Source organism: Plasmodium yoelii (assembly GCF_900002385.2).
Source record: "Plasmodium yoelii strain 17X genome assembly, chromosome: 14".
Classification (NCBI taxonomy): Eukaryota; Apicomplexa; class Aconoidasida; order Haemosporida; family Plasmodiidae; genus Plasmodium; species Plasmodium yoelii.
In genome coordinates, this window is record NC_036186.2 from 2,255,635 (window position 1) to 2,280,799 (window position 25,165).

At 21.8% G+C, this 25,165-nt stretch overlaps 4 protein-coding genes across 4 annotated transcripts; all 4 read right to left on the reverse strand.

Annotated features, from left to right (window-relative positions):
* Window positions 1-987: 987 nt before the first annotated feature.
* On the reverse strand, window positions 988-8,379 carry PY17X_1457100 (conserved Plasmodium protein, unknown function; the record flags this gene model as incomplete). Its single annotated transcript, XM_022957683.1, has 3 exons — window positions 988-7,837; window positions 8,061-8,163; window positions 8,325-8,379. 3 exons carry the CDS (start codon window positions 8,377-8,379, stop codon window positions 988-990), a joined length of 7,008 nt encoding a protein of 2,335 aa, XP_022813032.1.
* A 1,367-nt stretch (window positions 8,380-9,746) lies between these two features.
* On the reverse strand, window positions 9,747-11,408 carry PY17X_1457200 (ribosome-binding factor A, putative; the record flags this gene model as incomplete). The annotated part of the gene is made up of 1 exon (XM_718524.1): window positions 9,747-11,408. The coding sequence occupies one exon, from the start codon at window positions 11,406-11,408 to the stop codon at window positions 9,747-9,749; it is 1,662 nt and encodes a 553-aa protein (XP_723617.1).
* A 1,717-nt stretch (window positions 11,409-13,125) lies between these two features.
* Window positions 13,126-18,717, reverse strand: PY17X_1457300 (RNA-binding protein, putative; the record flags this gene model as incomplete). The annotated part of the gene is made up of 1 exon (XM_718525.2): window positions 13,126-18,717. The coding sequence occupies one exon, from the start codon at window positions 18,715-18,717 to the stop codon at window positions 13,126-13,128; it is 5,592 nt and encodes a 1,863-aa protein (XP_723618.2).
* A 4,848-nt stretch (window positions 18,718-23,565) lies between these two features.
* PY17X_1457400 (uncharacterized protein) lies at window positions 23,566-24,969 on the reverse strand (the record flags this gene model as incomplete). Its single annotated transcript, XM_724174.1, has 1 exon — window positions 23,566-24,969. One exon carries the CDS (start codon window positions 24,967-24,969, stop codon window positions 23,566-23,568), a length of 1,404 nt encoding a protein of 467 aa, XP_729267.1.
* Window positions 24,970-25,165: the final 196 nt, after the last annotated feature.

Here is a 25,165-nt window from a genome sequence, read left to right on the forward strand (position 1 = left end):
ATACATCAATAGCGGTAAGGGTAATAATAATTGATTTATCATATGTTTAATATGAAGCCATAAGAAATAGTTTATCAAATTATTAAAAAAAAACTGCAAATAAATATAAGTTTATACAACTTTTTCGAACAGTATCCGTCAGCGTAAACTAATTGGAATACTATCCCTAACAATGCATATGCAAAGATAACATATATATTTAATATATTTATCTTCAATTTTTTTTTACACTATTTTCATACATTTTTAATGTATGTTTTTGTCATTTAAAAGCCACATTTTGTCATAATTGTAAAAAACTATTTCGATATTTCAATAAAACTAAATTAATATTATATTTTTGAATTTTTTCCAAAAAATACGAAAAATATTTTCAAAATATTATAAGTTTTTCTATTATTAAATTAAAAAAAAAAAAAAATAAAATAAAAAATACATAAAGAAAATACACGAAATTAATTAAAAGCACGTATATAAGTATTTTTATCTATGACATGATAAATATGGAATTTATATATACATATAATAATTATATGTATGTATAAGTTTAGTTACAAATTTACCAAATAAGAAATATATGTATTTTTAGTTATGTCTTAAAAATTATCAATAGCTAATACAAATCGGTAAAATAATTGAGAGAAAAAAGGGGAAAATACCACAAACAATAAAATGCTGTTAAATATAATTAATAATATAATTAAAAACATTTAGTATATATACATTCATAGTAATAATAAAATAAACACAAAAGAAAAAAAAATATAAATATTACCAAGTGGCAAATTCACATATAATATTTTTATTTTCATATTGACTAAAAATTAATATTTTCATAGAGGCCAATATTCCAAGATGTGCTAAAAGTTATTACTATTCGTGTGTACTATAAACATATCCACTTAGGGTGTATTATATAAGCTTGCATTTATTTTATAATTCCAATTTTTTTATGTGGTATAGCAAAGAGGTACAACTATCGTTTGGTTATATTTTGTGTTTTTTTGATATTTCACAATATTCTTTCAATGCATTTTTAAAGAATGTCGAAAAAAATACATAAATCGAATAATTTTCTTTATGTAGAATATGCAATGAATAGTTTATAAAATAATTATTATCTAAATTCAAGTTATTGTTTTCATTTATCACTTTTCTTAAAAATAGCACATCAGAAATTTTGTTCACATTATTTGTATCTATATTAGCGTTAACCCCGGTATCCATTTCCAAAGGACTATCATCACTACTTCTATTATATTCACTGCGACTTTCATCACTACTTCTATTATATTCACTATGGCTTACATCACTACTTCTATTATATTCGCTACGACTTCCATCACTGTCACTTTTACTTTCATTATCACTATAACTTTTGTCGCCACTCAAACTGTCCCTTTTATGTTCATTATCACTATAACTTGTATCATCGCTCATGCTGTTCCTTTTATTTTCATTATCGCTGTCACCTTTGCTTTCATTTTGTATATCCCTCTTACTTGTATCATCACTGTGCCTTCCGTCCATATCATCTATTACTGTATCTTCCTTCATTTTGTTTTCACCATTTGCCTCCTTATCACCTACATTCATAACATTTTCGTTATCATTTGGACTATTTTCGTTTCTATTAATATTTTCATCCTCTCCATTCATAACTTTTTTATCGTTATTCATATTTTCTTCTTCTTCATTCATAACCTTTTTATCGCTATTCATATTTTCTTCTTCATTCATAACTTTTTTATCGCTATTCATATTTTCTTCTTCATTCATAACTTTTTTATCGCTATTCATATTTTCATCTTCTCCATTCATGACTTTTTTATCGCTATTAATATTTTCTTCTTCATTCATAACTTTTTCATCTCTATTAATATTTTCTTCATCTCTATTCATAACTTTTTCATCTCTATTAATATTTTCATCCTCTCCATTCACAACCTTTTCATCACTATTAATATTTTCTTCATCTCTATTCATAACTTTTTCATCTCTATTAATATTTTCTTCATCTCTATTCACAACCTTTTCATCACTATTAACAGCTTCCTCACTTACCTCATGCTTGTTGGAAGATTTAATATCTTCAATAATGCGATCTAACTCTTCATTTTGACTATAATCGTTATAATTATGATTCAAAGTTAAATAGTCATAAGTTTGCTTAACACTTTGCGTATTTTTATTATATTCATCTCTGAAATTACCCCTTTCTTCTTCATTATAGTTTTCGCTCTTTTCATTGTCTACTGTATTTATTTTAATATAACTTGTATTGTCAAAAGAATTTCTAGAAAATTGATTTTTTTGATTGGATGATAAAATATTGGTTGCCTCTTCATCCAATTCGATATTAATGTTTAAAAAGAAATAAATAAAACGACTTACAATAATATAAAACAAACTATCATATATAAGATTAATTTTGTTACCGCTATGTATATTATCAAGTATATCTTTGTCTAGCGATTTAATGACGCGAATATATAGTCTAATTACACAAGCTGGTATTTTTAGTTTATATATAAATGGCATCATAAAGGTTAATTTGATTAAAAATGTTTTAAGTACATTTTTATCCATTAAAACATAAAATGATTTATCATTATATTCGATTAAATAATTTGCTATAGATTTAATCGAATAATTAAACAAATCTAAGTTATTTAAAACGCTATTATTTGAAGTAAGCTCTTTTTGAAGATGGCATACCATTATATTAAAAGACACAAAATCTAATATAACATTTTTTATATAGAAATTGTTAATCTTGATTTCTGAATTAATTAATTCATGAGATTTTTCATTAAACAAATCAGGATAATAATAATATTCTGTTAATAAGTATTTCAATATTTTAAAACATGAACTTTTTATAGACAGTACTTTTGTTTTTATAGCTAATTCATATATATGATATAAAATAAAATTATGCATACTTATATTATATAATTCTATAGGGTCTGTAATTGTATAATTAAAATATGAAGAATTACTATATCCAAGTGTGATGTTTTTAAAATTTTTAAAAATAAATCGAAGAATATAATAAGTTATACTATTATAATCTTTATTATTTTTATCATTACTTATATAACTATATTTTCCAATGATACTTATTAATATCTTATTTAATAAATTTTTTAACACAATAGGATAACTTTTTATATTAGTAGAAAAATTGCATAAAGAGAACATATTTTTTATGAGATCTAAAAAAACTTCTTTTAAAGGTTTTTTCTCATTTTTATATGCATCATTAATATTTTCATCTGCGGTTATATCATTTTCATTTTCTATACATATATCATTGTCAATAAGGTTGTTCAATTTTTTATTATTTGTTGAGATAGCTTTATAATTACTTTCATCTATTGTTTTTTTTTCTATTTTATATATGTCTAAATTATTAATGGTTAAAAATTTGCACAAAAATTCGTAATTTGTAAAATTGGCATTATTCAAAAAAAAATAATTTGTATTGAAAAATATGCTTTCATTTAATATTGGAGAAAAATCTTGAAATTCATATATAATTCGAAAAACTCGAGCTATTACTTTAAACTTTATATAATCTGTTAAATCATATAATATTAATAAATCGAGTAAATATTTTAAAGGCAACAAATGTAAAATTTCCATAATTTTTTCATCCTTAATTAAATAATATAATGATAAGTAATAAAATAATTCATTTCCATTAAATAAGTTAAAGAAAAAAATTAATCTTTCTGTATTATATTCGCTATTTAAAACGATATTATTTTCCTTCTCCTCGATATTATTTATATTATTTTTATCATTTACATTACCGTTATATATGTTATTATTATATCTATCATTTGATATTTTTTTTTTATTCGCTTGCTTATGATGATAATTTCTGTTATTACTATCACCACTGCTTATATTACTAGACAAACTACTGTCAATACTTAACGTGTCACTTTTGCCATCATATTTATTCGAATTACTGCTACTTTCATACATTTTATTAATATCTTCAATTTCTCCTAAATAATCATGTTTTCCTTTCCTATTGTTCTTACTAAATTCTTTACTGTCATGATCTATTTTTCCTTTTTTTGAGTTTTTATAATTACTACCACTACTTTCGTGGTTATGCATTTCAAACGAATTCTTGTTGTCTATATTTTTTCGACTATGCTCATTTTGTAACAAACTGGAAGTATCACTATGTTTGCTATAGCTTCTATTGCTCTCTCTTTTTCTTCTTTCTTTTTTTGTTTTTGCACCAAAAGTATATTGCATCATTTTATTTTTCTCATCGCTATTATTGCTGATGTCTTCACTATAACTACTACTAATATCATCTTCCATCATTTTATCAGCATAACTTGAATAATCACTTAATTTGGATCTGTGCATTTTTTTCCTTTTTTTTTTCGAATGTGTATCAAGAACAAAATTATTATCGATTAGTTTGACGTTAATTTTTTTCTTCCTTCTTTTTAACTGCCCTCGATTTTCAATTTTGTTAAGCTGTTCATTTAAAAGTTTGTTTAATTCTAACTTATCTGAAGTCATATTCATTTCTTCTAAGGATAATATAATAGCATTTTTGATATTATTAAAATTTAAGCAATAATGAAATGTTTTTTTATATTTATTAATATTTTTTTTAAGATTTTCAATAGAATTATATATATCATCTAATTTTTGATTCTTTACACACAAATAATTTATATATTTTTTTTTTTTTTTACTTTTGTTTATTTTATTATCAAACACATTATCAATAGTAAATAGAATATTTTCTATAAACTTTATATTTAATTGAAGTTTATCAACAATGTTTTGAAAATAAGAATTTTTATATACATTAATAAAATTGTGAAAATTGAAATTATTAAATTCGTTTACATTTCTTCGAATTTCATAATTGTATTTTAAATTTTCCACAACATTTAATGGATTAAAAAAATTCTTTAAATGTACATCATCTTCGGCTTCTTGAAGATAAAATGCATCACTTTGTTGATCAGTTTCTTGTGTATATCCTTCCCCTGATCCATTTTTATATCCATTTTCTTGTATGCAATAATTAAAATTATTGAATATACATTGTTTTTTATTTTCCAAAATAAAGAACGATTTTTTTTGATAAAAATATTTTGCATATTTGACATAAGAATAAGAATGGCCAAATATATATAATATACACCATGTATATACATATATTAATTTTGTTACTTCATTTAAGTATTGCTTAATTTCATTTGCCAATTTATCAATATCATTCCCATAATTTTTTACACTATTATCATCAACAATATGTTTTTTAATATAATTATTATAGCTAGTTGTTATTTCTGCTATGAACTTTAAAAAATAATAATCAAATTGAAATATATTATCAGAATTAAATATACTTATAAAATACGATATCGTGTCTATATTCTCAACATAATTTAAATCTATATTTTTATTTTTTTGGATATTACTTACATCAAATGCATTTTTTAACTTATTGACATTTCTTATTATTTCATAAAATTTCTTTTTTTTTTTTGACTTATTCAAAATTTCATTAAAAATTTTCTTATTGCTAATATCATCAGTTTTATGCATACTATTGTACACATTACCAATAGTAGTACTATTATTATCTATGGTTGACTTTTTCGAATTGTTTTTTTCCTTTTTAGCATTTTTATCTTTTCCTCGATCAAGTGTGTTTCGGTAAGATATCTCACTATCCTCACTTTCGTATCGACTATTGCTATCTTCCATACTATTAGAATCGCTATTATTATTATAGCCCCGAGGTTTATTATATTCGTTTTGATGCTTGGAGTTATAATATCCCTCTTTAGATCCACTAGAATAACTAGCAGATTCTCTTTCCACATCACTGTCATACGTATCTGTGTTATATGACATTGAATTTCTGTTATAATTGTTTCGTAAATAAGCATTTCCATTTTTATTATTTATATTTTTTAAGTTTTTATCGTTACGCCTTTCGTCATAGTAATTTTCCGTATCGATTTGTTCTTCATCGTCATTACTAGTGGTATCATTTTTATTAAAATCATTTTCACAAAGTTTACGAAGCACTGTTTTGTACTTATTCAAATATTTTGTGATATTAAAATCTTGCATATTAATATCGTCAATGTCTTTTTTGTTTTCTGTAGTATTAGTATAATTATATTTTTTTGACTTGTCTAAATTAGTTGTTTTATTACTTTTACCAAAATCTAATTTGTTATTATCAATATCTGATACAATTGTACCATCTGATATAGCTCTTTTTCTTTTTTCATGATGTTTATGATAATGCTTGGAATCTTTTTTTGTTTTTTCTCCTCCTTTTCCACGGCTTTTACTTACAGTTTTATGTTTATTTACCAAATTTGTATTTTTCTTAGTATTACTAATATTACTGTCATTTGTTCGATCATGGATATTTTTGCTTTTATTTTCATTGATTATATCATAATCAAAATCCATATTGTTAAAATTAAGCAATTTATAAAAATTTAAATATTTATTTGTTTTTTGCTGCATAATATTATTATTAAAAAACAAACCCGATGTTATAAAAATGTGAAGTATTTCAGATATAGTTGTTACACAATGATTTAAATATCTAATTAATGACTGTGAATTTTTATGGGAAGAAAAAAATTCATTATCTTTATTTTTTTTTTCAATATAATATAAAACATTTTTCTGAAATGTAAATATTAAATATGGATTATTAAAAAAATAAAATAACGAATTAATTATTTTATCAGAATACATATTATCAATTACTTCATCATTGTATATTATTTCCACAAAAGAATTTTTATCAGATTTATTATTAGGGGTTTGATTTGATATAAAAAAGTTATTTAATTTTTTATTTAAATAATCTTCTTGGTTATCATTTTCGTTTTTTTTTAATAAATCTTTTTCTTCCATATTATTATCATTATATCCACCATTAGTTTGTCTTTCTCTTTTTTCAATATCATATTGTATATTATTATTTTCAAAAAATAACTGATCACCACTACTAATACTGTTACCCGTTTTATCGTTATTACCAAATTGAGCATTAACATTGGTATTATTTGGAGACAAAGAAATATTATCCTGTTCATATTTATTATTAAAATTGTTAACTGCTGTAAATATAAACATACTTGTAGAATTGTCGAATATGTTTCTAATTAGATAATCATTAATATATGTATATTGGAAAAAATTACAAAAAATTTTTATAACTTCATTATCCATTAATTTATACATTTTTAACCTTTTAAATATAAAAAAATAACTTATTATTTTATTTTTTCTTTCTTCAAACCCTTTAAAAAGAAACGAATATGAATTTTCATTTGATCTATAGCTTAAATCAAAATATATATTTTTTAAAAAATATAATAAACATAATAAATTTATAAAATATTCAAAAGTTTCATAAAAATCATCATCATTTATAACAGTATCTGACATTTCATCTACAGTTTCAATGTATGATTTATCATATAAATCTATTATATCAAAACTAAATTCGCATTTTTCTAAATCGTCTAAATTTATATCGTCAAATAAATTTGTGTTTAAAAATGAACTGGGAGTTTTAAAACGTGGAAATTCATTTTTTTCAACATATTCTTTTAGTTCCCCATTTTTAATATCATCCAAATTTTTACTAAAATTATCATACTCTTCTATTGTTTTATTTAATTGCTCTTCAATTTTTTCTTGTGATACATCTACTATATTCACTTCTGTTGTTTCTTCTTTAAAGTAGTTCTTTATTTTTCCAATTAAATCATTTTTATTTCTTTTGTCATAGACCACATAAAATTTTCTATCAGACAAAAAAGGGCAGAAAAATATGGAAATATATATATTACATGAAATTAAAATATATGTTTTTCTATTTTATGCAATATATTTATCATTAGATGAACAAGAATAGACATAAATTAAACAGACACTGTTGAAGAAAATGATGTAAGTTTAACGATATATTTTATTTTATTTTTTTAAATTTATATTATATTTTTATTCCATTAATTTTTTTCACATACTTCATCTGGCGAACCATCTCATTAAAAGAATCTTGCGCATTGTCATAATCATTTTCCTCTATAGACTGGTAAAATTGATGAAAAAGCATCAATATATCCTTATCTAAAATAAACAGCGAAAAATAAACCATTGTATATGTATGTATATATATATGCACACACACATAAAAATAACACATATAACAATTAGGAAATTCATGGAAAAACAAAAAAAACGAGTCACTGTTTTTATATTTTTATTTTATTTTTCTTCATTTTCATTACCTCCATATTCTTTCAACTCCCTCTCTAAAATGCCCACAAGTTTTCCCTTTTCCATTTTTATGCGTTTCTTTATCCTTTGAACAAGTTTTATCCAACTCTTCGTTCTTTTCTCTGCGTTCAATATATTTGTATTTTATTAAAATATATTTTTTAGTGTGCTCATGAGGATTTGTGGCGAAAAAAGTGATAAGTAAATGGTAAAAATATATATTTATGGTTAAGCATAAATATATAACGAGAATAATATATAATATAAAAATGGATATATAAATATCTATGTATGCATGTATTTAGTAATACATATGCAGATTTGCGTCTGCATTATATGCATCAACTTAAAAGTTAGCATATTGAAGCTTTTTTGTTTTTTGTTACTTTATTTAAGTTCACATAATCTAAAACATAAGCAAATCTTAGCATTTAATAATTTCATAAATATATATAAAATGATGAAAAATATTAAAAAATAAAATAATAATAAATATGAATAAATAAATAAATATATATATATATATATAATAAAATGATAAATAATTATGTTTTGCCAATATAAATAATCATTAAGTAGATTGATGAAATTAATTGGCTATATAAAGAATACGAATACAAAAAAAATGCATACATTTTACGGATAAAAAAATATATGCAATTTCATATATAACGAATAATCGTATTTTCAGTGCTTAAATGGTTATTGTTCTTTTTTCAAAAATAAAATTTTTTGATAAATGATAATAATATTTATATATGCAATAGTGTGACATTTCCCCCACAAGTTTTGTGAATTTTACCGTATATAATAAGTAGCCATTTCAAAAAATACATAAAAATATATATAATGTTATATTTTAAAAAATGTATATTGTGCAAATGTGTATCGTTTATTTTATTATTATTTTTTATTTATTTTTTGCAAATATGCTAAAATAAGTTTATAAAGGGGAATTTTATGAGAAATAGAAAATTATAAAAATACGCAAAACATTTATTTTGTCTTAAAAAAATAATAATAATCCTTAAGGATGTATTATGAGTAAAAGTTTGCTGCTTAAATTTTGAATAGATATTGACTTCTTCAATTAAAAATAATATTTTCACGTTACAGACAAAAAAAGTAAATAAAAAATATTATGTATACATATAATTATATAACAAAAATATAAACTATAAAATAACGAATGATATTAAATAAAATAAATGGCGAATGAACGCCAGCATGAAACAAAATTGGAAAGTATAAAAAGGTAAATAAATAGGGAGGTACACTATGATCAAAGATAATCATATTTTCTATATCCCAGAGAATAACATTCTTCAAATAAACACAAAAAAAATGCAAAATAATGATAATAATAATGGTGGCAACGAAAATAATGCACATCATCTATATTTATACATACGCATATGTGTGTGTATATGATGTTAAAAGCCTGATATATCTTGGTTATAAAAGTCGATCATTTTTTGATTCGTTTCCCTATTATTTGTTATATGCTGAGGATAGTTATATTTTGCATATAATTTATAATATTGTATATTTTTAATATTTGTTTCTTGTTGATCCTTTAAAGGAACAAACTTAAGAGGAGGTGTATAACCTAGTTGAAGCTTCCGAGCTAATAATTTTCTTAAAATAAAAGCAACTTTATCTAATTTTTCTTGTATCATTTCATGAGTAACATCTTTGTTTAATAATGAATAAACGATTTTACAAAGGGATCTATTTGATTTCATTTCAAGATGATGTATAGAAATATGTAACCCTTTTAACAAATAAAATTTAAAATATGAATTATTACAATTTAATAATTGTTCTAAATGAGTATGTAAAAGTTTTTCTACTCTTATTTTTCTTCTGTTAACATGATATTTTATTGGATCTAATATATGACGAGCTACGTTTGGTATTTTTTCTTTAATAATTTTTGAATTTTCTAATTTTTCTTTTCTTATTTTCATACGTATTCGTGAGACTATTTCATCATACTTATTTTGTTCGCATATTTTTTGAATTTTATGACCAAACATTCCGTCATCTTCATAATATGGTTTAATATTTTCTTTAAAAGGAAATTCATTTTCTGGGTCTATTCCATTTAAATATCCTTCTTTTTGTTGTTTTTTTGCTTCTTTTTCTTCATCTTTACTTAGTTTTAAAGAATTTATGATTGATTTTGCCTCTTTAATAGGATTAAGTATATTACTCATTTTGAACCACCTTATTTTTCTATCTACATCACATTTTTTAAGATACAACTTATTTACATATTCATATTCATCATGTGTTAAATCTTGATACAAACTTTTCCCTTTTAAACTTTCATAATCAAAAATAGAATTATCTTTTTTATTATTTTCAATTTCAAAATTATAGTTTTCTTCCTCATTTTTGGAAATATCTGAGTTCTCTGTTTTTTCATTTTTTCCCAACACATTATTATCACATTTATTAAAGTGAAAATCATCATTTATTTCGTTATTATTTCCACAATTTTCTTTCCTTTTTAATTTTTCCATTTTTTTACTCATAAAATTGTTATCATATTTTGGATTTTTGACATTATCGTTATTGTTCGACTCAACAAAAGAAGACCCATTTTTGTATGGCTCATTTATTTCTCCAATTTTATTAATTTTCATATTATTATGCAACGCTTTTTGTAACATCAAATTGTCTAGGTCCTGTGAATAATCATTTTCTTTACATGTCAAAACTTTTAATGATGGATTGAAAATTTTATTAATTTCTTTTAATTGATCTTTCTCAATTGAATTTTTGTCGCCTTGTTTAAGTAAATATTTTTCAGTTTGTTCATTTATTTCGCTATTTTCAGGTATACTGTTTTTTATTCCTACAATATCAGAAATATCTTCTTCAATTTTTAAATTTTCTATATCTTTTAAAAAATTATCATTATCCTCGTTTAAATATTCCTTTTTCAAATTATTAATCGACCAATATAAATGTTTAGTTTCCAAATCATCATATTTTTCATTTTTTGTTCTTTTTCGAAATGTGCTAAAAAAAAACCCTTTTCCTTTTGTAAGATTTAAAACTAACCTTTCGACTTGCAAAAGTCTCATTTTAGCATAATACAATCACAAGAAGAAAAGGATAATAACATTTTCTTTCTACTAATAAAAAACCCAATTGACTAGAAATACAGGAATGTGTATTCATAAATATATGACATAGCTATATGTATAAATGGCATTTTCATATATACCCACATACATATATGTATCTATATGCATATTTTATGTTAAAACTACGTGAGCACAAACGTAAGATATTTTTCAAATATCTACAGACGTTTTATATCATCATATGTTGGTACTACATAAATGATATGTATTTTTTTTCTTATTTAATTATTCTTAATAAGTATATGAATTTATAGAAATACTGGCACATGTTATATTTTATGTAACTTAGTGCGATTACCTTTATGTGCTTAGAATTTATATATAATGTATATATCTTCGCTAATATACAAAAAATTTCAATATTATTAATATGCTTGATATAAAAATTGTACTAAACTAGGTTTATAAAATATTATTTTAGCGACAAAAGAAAATATAACGCAACCATTCGTTAAAAATAAATTCATTTTTATGCATCAACGGATATAAATGTATAAATTATTATATGCATAGAAATGAAATGGGGATTATAACTTTTAGTAACTTATGAATTTTATATTTATATATTTTTCTTCTTAATTTATAAATAATAATTTCATAAAGATAAAAATGTAAATTATAGTAAATAAATTAAACATATATACATACACATGTATATAACACCATGGCTATATTAAGAAGATTATGGTATGGCATCTATGAGGTATGTTGTAATTATCCATAAAAAATGAAAAAATAGCAAAGGAAACATCCATATAGTTTTCATTTATCAATTATTTTTATATATACTTAAAGTTTAAGTACATTATTTTATTAAAAATCCCAAAATTTTATAGAAAATGTTTCGATTAATCATCTATTAAAATTGAAAAGTTTAAATTTTCTTAGAACAGTATTTTTATATATTAAAAAAATGTATCAAATTAAACTACCAATAACTTTTTATATTTTTTTACACTATATGCATAAATACGCATATTGTATAAAAAATAAATGATAAAATAGCTTACAAAAGGTTAAGAAAAAATTTGTTCATTTGTCTATCAAATCACAAACACTACTTATATGTAAATTCGTAATAACGTAAACATTATAAAGGGTATATAATAATAGCTAATATAGTAATAGTAATAAAAAAATAATGATAAAATGATTATGATAAAATAATAATAAATTATTGCATAAATAACTACATATAGGGGATATGATACACACCCATAAAATACAAATAAGCATGTGTGTACATTTGCATGTATATCATTACTGTCATTTTTAGTTAGAATGTTTGAAATAGAACTACTCAAGCATATATTATATGTGGTAATAATGTTATTATTAGAGTTTGATAAAATTTGCACACACAACTACAGAAAAATTTGACACTGGAAAGTATCAAAGAAAAATACATAAGCTAAATTTTAAAGATGATACCCAATATTTGTGAATCATGTATATACATTTACACGTATTACGACATTTAAAATATGACACATTACATATATATAATATATTCATGCATATCAATTATCAAAGGGAAGAAATAGAAAAAAGTCATGCACATTTTGCATCGACAAAATACATATTTTTACTACCATAAAAAATTCTTTATTTCAAAAAATAAATTATCAATTTATGGTACCCTTTTATAGTTTAATCATTTTGTATTATTGTAGGATTCACCTAGCTTTATTTTTCTTAGGTTCCATAATACTTTAATATGGCTTTCGAGATCTTTCTCAATTGCGTCAATTTCTTTATATTTCATATTTTTCATATATGAATTATTATTTAACATTTCCATATTTTGGTTATTAAAAATACTTTTAATTTTATTAATATCAATGTCTGTAAAATTAATTTGTTCATGTTGATTATAATGTATTGTATCATTATTTAATTTATGTATGTCTTCCGTTTTTTCATTATTTATATTATTGAATAATATATCATTATTTTGCGTTTTAAAATCATAATTAACATTATCAAAATTATTTGATGATGCGTTTTCTACACCGTTACTAAAGTTGTAATTCCCTTCACATGCACGTTGGTTGCAATTATCAATACTAGGACTGTTGTTCTTGATAGAATTAACTTTTTTATATATATCATATATGGGATTAGTTCTATAAAGTATATCGTTACATATATTTTTATATCCAGTTTGTCCCTGACTTAATATATCACCATCATTATTGCCACTGCCACAATTACTATTGCTATTATTATTATTGCATTCTTTCCAAAAAAATTGATTTATTCCTTTTTCACCATTGCAATTTTTATCATCTTCGAAAGTATGAAAAGAAAAATTAGTCTGGTTAAATAATTTATCCTGTTCGATTTCCCTCTTAAAGTTTTGTATATTATTATTATTATTGATGTAGATAGAACGCCTATTATTTTTTGTCAAATTATTATGGTCATTGTTAGAACACATATAGGTCATATTATAAGAATTTTCATCAGCAAAATATTCTCTAGTATCAGCTTTATGTATACCGTTGCTATAACTACATCCACTATTGTTACTACTAGCACTATTACTATTGATAGTACTTGTAAAATTCATTTCATCAGACCCTATTGTACCATGATTTATTTCAATTGCATTATCAATAATTGATTTTATGTCTAATGTTGTTGAAGAATCCATTAACTTATTATTTTCATGAATATATTTTTGAAACATATTATTATCATCTGTAGATGAATTATATTCTGTTAAATTATTATCATTTTTCAAATATATATTGCTGCTACTTAAATCTGGAACATTGTTATCTTCTATAGTTTTATTATAATTATTATTATTTTCCTTTAATAGTAACGATCTATTATTAAATAAATGTGAATTTAACAAAGTATCCAAGTTATTATTAATAGTAGAATTTGTTGTCTTGGTTCTTTCATTTATTATAGTATTATTTAATTTATTTTGATCATTTGTAATATGATTTATAAATTTTAAAAACATATTATCATTAAAATTATGATTATTTCTCTCTTCCATATTTGCTATATCCATAGGAGATATGTTATTATTCCGATTTATATTTTTCTTTTTTAAATAATCATTTAATATATTTTCATCTTCAAAAGACATAAAATCATAAAGATTATTTTGCTTTATCAAATTATCCGATTTTCCATTATTTTTATTCATATTATAATAATTTGATAAATCTTTTATTTGGTAATTCGAACAGCTATCAACAATATTCCCATTTTTATTACAATAATTGTTAATCCCTATTTTTTCGAATTTTATATTTTTATTAGAATTGTTACACAATAAATTATTTCCTCCTTCATTTCTTTCGTTTAATTGTGCAGTTTGTTTTATATTTTCAAAAACTTTAGAACTGAAATGTGCATCTATGATATTCCCATTACAGTTGCCACCTATATTATTACATAAATTATTGATATCCTTTTCCTTGTATTTTTTCAAGTTATTTGTTTGATTAAATTGCTGTAATTGTGATTTTCTTTGTGTTTCATAATAAAATTTAGAAGAACATCCATTTTCTTTTTCCATGTTGTCCAAATGTAGAAGACAGTTATTATTCCCAGGATTTGTAATGTTGTTGGAACTATTATTTACAGTTATATTATTCGTATCATTTTGAGTTATATTATTTACAATATTTGCATTTGTTTTCATATGAGAGTCCTTTATTTGAGTGCTAAAATCAAAATGAATGTGATTCGAAATGAAATTATTTTGTATAGTACCTAGATTAGATGCGTTATTCGTTGTAGAGGAATTTTTATTAGATACATGAGCATTAGAACAGCTTTTGTTCAATTTATTTTGTGTATTTTCATTATTGTTTAAATTAAAAGGTTGTGATACATTGTTAGAATTAAAAGATAAATTATCTGGTATTAAGAATTGTCCTGTTTTTTTAAATTGGATTTTTAATTTTTTATAATTAATATTAATTGATCTTTGTACTAATTGAAAAGTCGAATTTAAATTTGATAGCTCAACAAATGCATATCCATTTTGTCTATCTATATTAACTACAAATCCATTATCTAGTTGGTTATTAATTGCATCTCTTAGTTGTATATTTGTTATTTCGTCACTTAAATTCGACACATATACGCTTCTACCATAAGAATTGTCAGGTCGGGTAGTTATATCAAATCTTGGTCCAACATTCGTTTTTTCATTGTTATTTTTATTATTCTTACCAATTTTGTTATTATTTTCATTACTATTATTATTAATGTCATTTTTACCTTTATTTAATAACTTTTTTTCATTTTGTATTCTTGCCTTTTTTAAACAATCCATAATTGATATACCAATATGATATTTTAAACAAAATCGACATTTCATTGGGCAATCATTTCCTCGATGAGAAATATTATGACAATTAGGACAAACAAAAGAATTATTAGGACATAAAGGCATTGGATGATCCAGTGAATCACAACTTAAACATAGTCTTCCTTGCATAAATGCTTGTAACATTTGAGAATTGTTTAGTATTACTGGTCTTTCTACACACATATTATTATTTCCGATTTTCCTTAAATTTAGAGAATTGGAATTTTCTTTTGCATTTTTTTCATTGTTATAACGATTATAATTTATATTAGTTTCTTTATGTTGATTTAATGAATTGTTTTGAGAAAATCGGGTTGAGGTATTTTCATTCATTTCGGTGCTCTGATTTGTGGTATTTAATGTGTTATTACTCATGTTTATATTTAAACCAGAATTATTTGCAATACTATTATCCACAGATTTATTTATATCATATGTTTTAATTAGGGACAGTTTCATGCCATTATGTAATTGAGTTATACTACTATCGTTAATTGAGGTACTGGTATAGGTGTTATTTGTCATTGAATTATTTTCTCTTTCATCATTTAACCCGAATTTATTTTGTAATATATTCTGGTTAATTTGGTTCATTCCTGGCTTTTTTTCCATTTCTGCATCAAATATAGGAATTTTTGTATGAGATAAGAATGTGCTCATATTATTACTATCTATTATATTATTATTTTGTATTTTTTTTTTTTTTTTTTTTAAATTACCTGTATTTTCAATTATTCTATCCACATCGTTGTTTGACGTCTTTTTCGAAAAATAGATAGATTCAGTTGTTTTCTCATTAAATGTATCATTAAAAGCATTGTATATATTGTTTTTTAATAAATTAATAGTATTGTTTAAATTTACTATATCATTACTTTTATTTTCGTCTATAGCATTTGTCACTTTGTTATCGTTATCACACATTATAATCCGTTCATTTTTTTCGCCATATTTTATATCTCTATCTTGGAATAAAATCGAATTGGATTCAATGCATGCGCATTTATTTTTCTCAAAAATTTCATTACAATTATCTGATATATTTCCATGATTATTGTTGGTATTAGTAGTAGAAGCAGGAACAACATTAGAATATTTGTCAGAAATAATTAAATTTATTAAATTATTTCCATTTTTCTTGGATCCTGAATTTCCAATAGCAGATTTATTTGAAGGAGTAACAGAAATATTATTTGTTTCGGTATTATGTTTTAATGTCTTATTATTAGTCATGTTTGTATTCCCATGCAAATATTTGCCATTTGGGGTATCATTCTTTTGATCAGTTTTATCTTCTCCATTGTTATTTGGATTGTTTTTCACATTTTGGTTTCCATTTTTTTTATTTTTTTTATTTCCATTTTTGTTCTTGTTACTTTTATTATTTCCTTTATTTTTGGAATTATTGGTATTCTTATTTTTATTTTTATTATCTCCTTTATCATCATTACCCTCAGATCCGTGATCATTTTTACCATTTTCTTCCATATGTTTTCTATTATCACAATTACCAATACCATCATTATTGGTACTATTATTTTCATTGATATTGTTATCAGCATTTTTTTCACAATTTTTATTGTTGCATATATTATCATCTGAACTATTCAGACAATTATGATTGAAACCACGCGAATTATTATTATTATTATTTTTTTCGATATTTTTATAAATGTTATTTCCAGTTGAGCACGTGTTAATATTGGTACCATTGGTTTCATTTTTTCGATGGCTGTTTTCTATAATATTATCATTTTTGTAGCAATCTGTATAACTATAATTGTGCATTAAATTATTTTCCGACATTTTCATGCCTTCATTATTATTTCCTTTTGTACAACAAACTTTGTAGCTGTCGTTATATCCATATAGTTGCTTATTTTTATCTAAGTTATTTGAGTATTTCATAATATTATTCAAATCTTTTAAATCTAATTTATTATTTATACTATGTACATAATTAAAATTATTTATAGACGAGTCAAAATTTTTGAAATCTTCTTCGTTATACATATTGCAACTTGAACTTTCAATAATTGAATTATTTAATAAATTCATATTCATATTTTTATCTTCTCTTCTTTTGTTAATATTTTTATGATCACCTTTTTCATTATTGTGTAAGACTACATTGGAATTCTGTTCGTTAGCCATATCTCGTGCACACTTTTGACTAAATTGGAGATTATTATTTCTTCTATTATTATCATCAAAAAAATGTGCGACTTTTTCATGTGTATTATTATAATAATTACAATTTCCATTATTATCAAGACGTTTATTGTTACATTCTATTCCCTCATCCAATGTTTCTCTTTTTACACTATTTACTGAATTATTTCTTTTCTTTTTGTCAGTCATTCCATTTATATTGTCATAATTACTAATATTATTTTTACTGGAATTTTTCGAATTTATGTTTATACCGTTTTTATTATTAGACAAGTTATTATTATTTGTATTATTTATTTTATTTTTCTTTATCTTGTTTAAGCTGTTTATATTATCTTTGGTATTATTGCTATTAATAACAACTTTACCATTTTTTCCTAACTCATTATTTCGCTTATTTGCTTTCTTATCAATAATGTTGGTATCATTTTGTCGATCTGAGATGTCCATGTTATTATTATTAACCACACTAGAAGAAGTAGGAACTTTGTTTATTTTTATCCCATTTAATGTGGCATTCATCAGTACATCATTTTTATTATTCTCGTTAGAATTAAATGTATCAGCACTCGTTTTGTAATCTCCTAAATTTTTATTGTCTATAGTTGCTGTAGGTTCGGGACTCAGGTCATTGCTTTGAAAGTAAGTTAGTTCTTCTTCAAGCATCGTTCTATTATTTAAGTAAAAAAAACTATGATCGTGGTAATTATTAGCTACAGTCATTTTATGCATTATTTGTTATGTCTACTTATTTTCCTATTATATATATACATATAATAGTTTTATTTTTCAGGAAATAAATATATATAAATGTGAATATGTACACAAACGTATATGCATATACATATATAATTTCGAAACTTCTTATTTTTTAAACTGAAAAATTAAACTTGCTATATAGAAAAAGTAAAGTAAAAATTAATGCAAAATAAAAATATGAAAAAAAAGAGAAAAAATAATAATAAAGTAAAAATAATCGTATAAATACTAGTATATTAACTTAATTTATGGCTATAGACAAATTATTACATAAGTGTTATACATACCACACATATCATATATATATGAACATGTATATATATATATACATAAATATATTTTCTATATAGTTATAATATATGTTCTTAAAAATTTGATGTTTCCTTTTTTAATTACATAATCCATAATTCTATGTATTACATATTTTGACTTTTCTTTTCTAGGAATATATAATCTTCTTGTTTTATTTAATTCATTATTTTTATATTTTTTAGACCATAAAGAAAATATATTTATTACGCATAAATTTTATGAACAACATATAATAAACAACACAAAAATTATATATAACTTCAATTATCTTACGTGCAATGAATATTAAAAATAAAAGGTAATAAAATTACATAATCAGTTTTTTTAAAAGTGTATATATATATATGCATGCTAATAAAATATATACATATAAATAAATGTTGTATAAATAAATATATATGTACGAAATATATTTCTGTATTCTTTTTTATGTAGAACTAAAATTATATGCACAAAATAAAAGTTCGAATGTTCAAAAAAAAGGGAAAAAAGCTATATTGTCCCAATTGAAAACAAGTTCATATATAGTTTTACTTTTGCACATAAAATAGTTGTAAATATATATGTACAAACATTATCAATCACAATTGATAGTGCCTATATTAAATATAAAGAACAAAACTTACACGAATGATAATAAATTCGTATTATGATATAATAATAACAATATTATTATTTTCGATTTTTGTATTCTTATGTTAAAAATATAAAAATGTGCACATATATACAATCATACACACGCATATACAAGAAAATATTAAAAACATAATATATAATAAAATAAAATAAAGAGTCTTTTTAAAGTTAATTCTAATATAATTAAAGCACAATGATAAAATATAAAATGTATATACTGTATTAAAAACTAATGGTTACGATAAGAAGAGTATCAATTAAATCCCTTCCTCTATATATACATATATGTTTGACACAAATAAAAATAAAAATATATTCATATAATAGTTCAAATATGATGTTAGGAAAAATATATATATTAATAGTAAGTACTGTATATGTGTTTAGAAAAAAGAATGCTTGCGATAACTCTCTTTTCAAATAAAAAAATTATACATTTTTCTTAAGTAAAAATGCAACTATAAATATACATATATATATATGAATACTACATTTAAAAAATATATAGGCACAATAATCTACGATGTAGATTATTGGATAAACACAATTCCTTCTATAGTAGAAGTATATTACATAATTAGTACATACTAATATACAAAGTAAATAAAATAAGACGATTTCAACTTTTAATTAAACTAATTATATATATATATCAAAACGCGAAAAAATATAATAAAATGTATTTTTATTAAAATATCAAATGCTTTAAATAAAATAAACTATAAATATATGTATATGAGTAGGCCATACTACTATGATTTTTGGTATTTTAAATCAATCTTAAGCAGTAGATTTATTCTAATCGTATTTTGAAAAAAAAATATATAGTATAAAATACCGAAAAACTCAAAAAAATAGACAAAAAAAAATAAACTATGTATGCATGCTCGAAGATTCACTATTATTTTTTAATGAATAATAGTGTTGTAAAATAATATATATCAATAATTAGGAAAATATATATAAAATAAGGTCTACTCAAAAAATGAGTATACATATATGCGCAAAATGTGTATACGCCATATATAGAAAAAAATATATTATTATTCGATCATATGCATAAATTGTTTTATATATATCCAAAAATAAAGATTATTAAAAAAAACTCCTCTAATATTCACTAAATTATAAATAACTATAAATGGCAATACACTAATATATATATAGAAAATTTTAACTACACGAAAAAAATATATACTTATATATATACTTATTTATGCATATTATAGAGATGCTTTATTTTAAAATAATTATAAATAGAGACATTGCAATAATTATAAAAGTATTTTTTTCAAATCGAATATAGCACACGAAATGTTTATAAACTTAATCATGTAATTGGTTTATACTTATGTATTTATATATTTTTCCGCGATATAATTATATATTTATTTTATACACACACATGCGTAATATATATAGATATGTATTTTTATTTGTTCATGAAACAAAAAATTCAAATGTACACTACAATAAAACTAAAATAAAACATATTCTATACAATTTACAAATAGAAATATTAATAATAAAAATTATGAGCATGAAATAATTATTTATAATTATGCATAATATACCGTGTTCTACATAAAGCCATAGGGTATTTTATTTATTTCAAGTATATACATATATACTTAAAAGTAAACATATGCATATAATTTATTTCACACAAAGTATTATGCATTCATGTAAAAATAAACACACACATACACTCACAATATATTATAAATAGAAATACCGTGTAATACATACGATATAATTTGTTTGAAATGGAAATAGTATCAGTTGCATTACGTTATAAAAATGAATCTAGGTAAAAAAATAAAAATATTAATATAGGAAAATAAGTGCATACAAATATATAACGAAGTATTACAAGAATATATTACATATATATTATATTTTGAGTGTTACATTAAAGAATACTGCAATATATGAAACGAGATAATTGTATGTTACACATATAAATATATATACATATATGTTCTATATCCCACATTCAAAACATTGGGTTTCTTATGAAACTATGTAATACATTTTTAAATAAAATAAAAATAATATGATCTATAAAATAAGGTAATATTTGTGAAATATTACGGTATAGTGATATTTGACAAAAAATAAAAATTATGAACATAAAATTTGTTTCCTTTAGATTAAATGTATGCGCAATTAAAAATATGAAAGCAAAAAAAAAATGTATATATCTAATATTATATAATCTTTCAGTGGTTATAAATGTGTTAAACAAATTACTTATAAGGTCAATAAATATGATATTCCTAATATAAATTGCATTTAATGATATATATAATCCAATAATATTATGAGTTGGGCAAAAATAGGGAAATATATAAAAGAAATGGAAATTATATCACGATATATATAATAAAATAATAATAAAAGTATAAATGGTAATTATGTAAAGTGTATTCTTCTTTTTCTTCTTTTTTTTCTTTTTTTTGAGGTGTATAGGTTATGGAAAATGTATGTAAAATAATAGTTTTTTCCTTATTTATGGGATAATAAAATTAGAGTGTTGTAAGTGTAACTTATTTAAAAAAAATTGTAAATACAATAATAATGTAATATGAATAAAATAAAGATAAAAAATTAAGTTAAAAAATATTTTAATAAAAAAATAATAAAAATAGTATTTGATGTATTTTGTAATATTTTTTTTCATATGAAAATAACATCAGTTGAAGATTAATAATATATTATATAGTTATGTGAATAAATAAAAAAATACTATGAAAATAAAAAATATAAAAATATATCTATTAAGCATATCTATATTTTTAGAGCTATTAAATTAAATTTTTATGATCAAGAGTAGAGTTAAGAATAAATCATAATTGTTATTATTAGGAAAAAAATGTACCAGAAAAAGTACACCTCGTTGGAAATGTGTTTTACTCAACGGTAGCTTGATATTCCCCTTTTTTTCTAAGTATTTTGAAAATAAAAATGTATATTATAGGAAATACATAGGAAAACATATATAATGTGTTAATAATAATGTAAAAAATATTTTAAAAAATATAAATATAAAATAAAATGACGTTAATATCACCATTCAAAGGTGTACATTTTTTGGCGCTTTTTTAATATTCTATACATGCATAAAATGAATGTCTATTTATAATAAAAAAAAATTAATCATTTAATATGAACATTTTTTTCTTTAATATTTTATTTGAAACTAGTAAATATCACAATTGACCTAAAAAATTAAATATTTATGTGTGATATTTTTTTTTTGTCAAACAAAAAAATAATATATTATTTATTTTTGTTCTACATAATTATACCGCTATATATATAATAATGTATGCTTTCATATTGCATATAAATTAAAAATAACGTCCTAATTTCTGAGTTAAAAATATAATAGTGAACAAATTATAATTTAAAGTTTTTTTTTATATTTACAATGAGCTAAAATATGAAGAATACTGACAAATTAATGAATAAAACAAGTAAAAAAAAAAAAAAAAAAAAAAAAAATATTATGAGGTAAAATTATTATTTAGTGTACACGTTATAAACATTGAAATATATGATAATACAAAAAAATAAAACATTTTATATTTTTAGGAATTTGTTTTTACTAAAGTTATTAATAAAATATAATAAAAAAGTAATAATATTCTTCATTTGGATATGTACATATTTGTATGGTACACAAAACAGTGAAAATAAGATTAAAGCCTTTATCCTGTTTCAATGACAGGATATATTCTTATCAAGGCTAAAATTAAAACTTTTAAAATGACATAAAAAAATGAATACAAAAAAATACATAGTATATAAAATATGCAAAAAATGCCTAAAGATTATAAACTTCATAATCCGTATACAAAAAAAAAGCAATTATGCATGAAATATAGATGGTGTTGCTAATGGCTCATTAAAAAATAAATCAAAGGAGTTTTCATCCTTTAAAGGTGTATTTTCACTCATAAATATATTAAATTCTGTGGTCACTTTTTTGCGTGAAGATTTGTCATCTTGTGCGTCATATGTTTCCAAATCTTTTTGATTATCATTATCTATATGATTTTTTCCTAAAGGTGTTTTATTATTGATATTATTAATGCATTCTTTAAAATATTCATTTATAAACATTTCGTTATTTTTATCAGTTTCATTATATCCTACATTGTCTTTAATTATATCGAGTCCATTATTATTATATGTATATATTTCAGTTTCGCTTTTTTGATTTATTTCATTTTGGGGAGTATCATTTATATTTTCAAATTTTGTTAGCCCAAATACCAAGTTGTTTTTGTATTTTAAAGGAATGTCATCATTACTTTTGAATACATCATCTATCCCCTTTTCGGTAATATTATATATATTATTTGTTTTGGGCGTATTCTTTTTATTTTCTTCAAATGTATCATTATTTATTTTTGTATTTATTTGTTTGGTTATGTTATTATTCCCATCTATGTCCGCTTCTTTATTTATTTTATTCTCATCTTCACATTGTTTTATTTCCATATTTTTGTTTAATACATTATTCTTACAGAATTGAACCTTAGAAAAATTATTATATTCCTTTTCACAACTATTATTATCGTTACACTTTAATTTTACTTCTTTTTCTTTTCTCTGTTTTACATTCTTCTTATAATTCTGTAATATTTTACTATTTTTTTTTGATTTGCTAAGTGCTTGATGTTTTAGACGCTTATTCAAATTATATATTTTTTTTTCATTTATTTCTTTTCCTGTTCCTTTTGGTTGTGCATGACTTTTTCCATTTAATTTGGTTTGTTTTTTATGGAATAATAAATCGTTATTTTGTTGAATTTCATGTTTAATTTTCAATTCCAAAAGTTTTATAGAATCGATATAACTACCATTAATCGTGTAATCGTTGACTTTATCATTATTATAATCACTGCTTGTTTTCAATTTTCTTGTATTTTGTATAATGTATAAGTTATTATCATTTAAAGGGTTATATAAAATTTTATTGGAAGCTTCATTGTATTTATTAAAAATATACATATTTTCCTGTGAATCCAGTTCATTTTCTTGATTAATTAAATAATTGCTCAGTTTCCTTATTTTATCTTCTTTGTTAGTATTTATATTTTCAAAATTATTTGAGATATTATTTATAGTATTTACACTATTTCGTGTCCTCTTTCTTTTATTTATTGTTTTCACAACCTTTCCATTGTTTATTTTTTTCAATACGCTTTCATATTTCTTAGCAAATTTTTTAATTGCCGAAATTCCTTTTTCAAGGTGTTTTTCCATTATTTATTTTTTTTTAAACAAAACACATATTTTTTAATGGAAATAAATATTTTTTATAAGGAATTTTGCTAATCAAATGATTATATAATTACTCTTTTTTTCAAAATATTTTTGTGAAATATTTTTTGTGAAATATTTTGTGAAATATTTTGTGAAATATTTTTTTTATAAGCAAATAGTTATTATAAACATATAC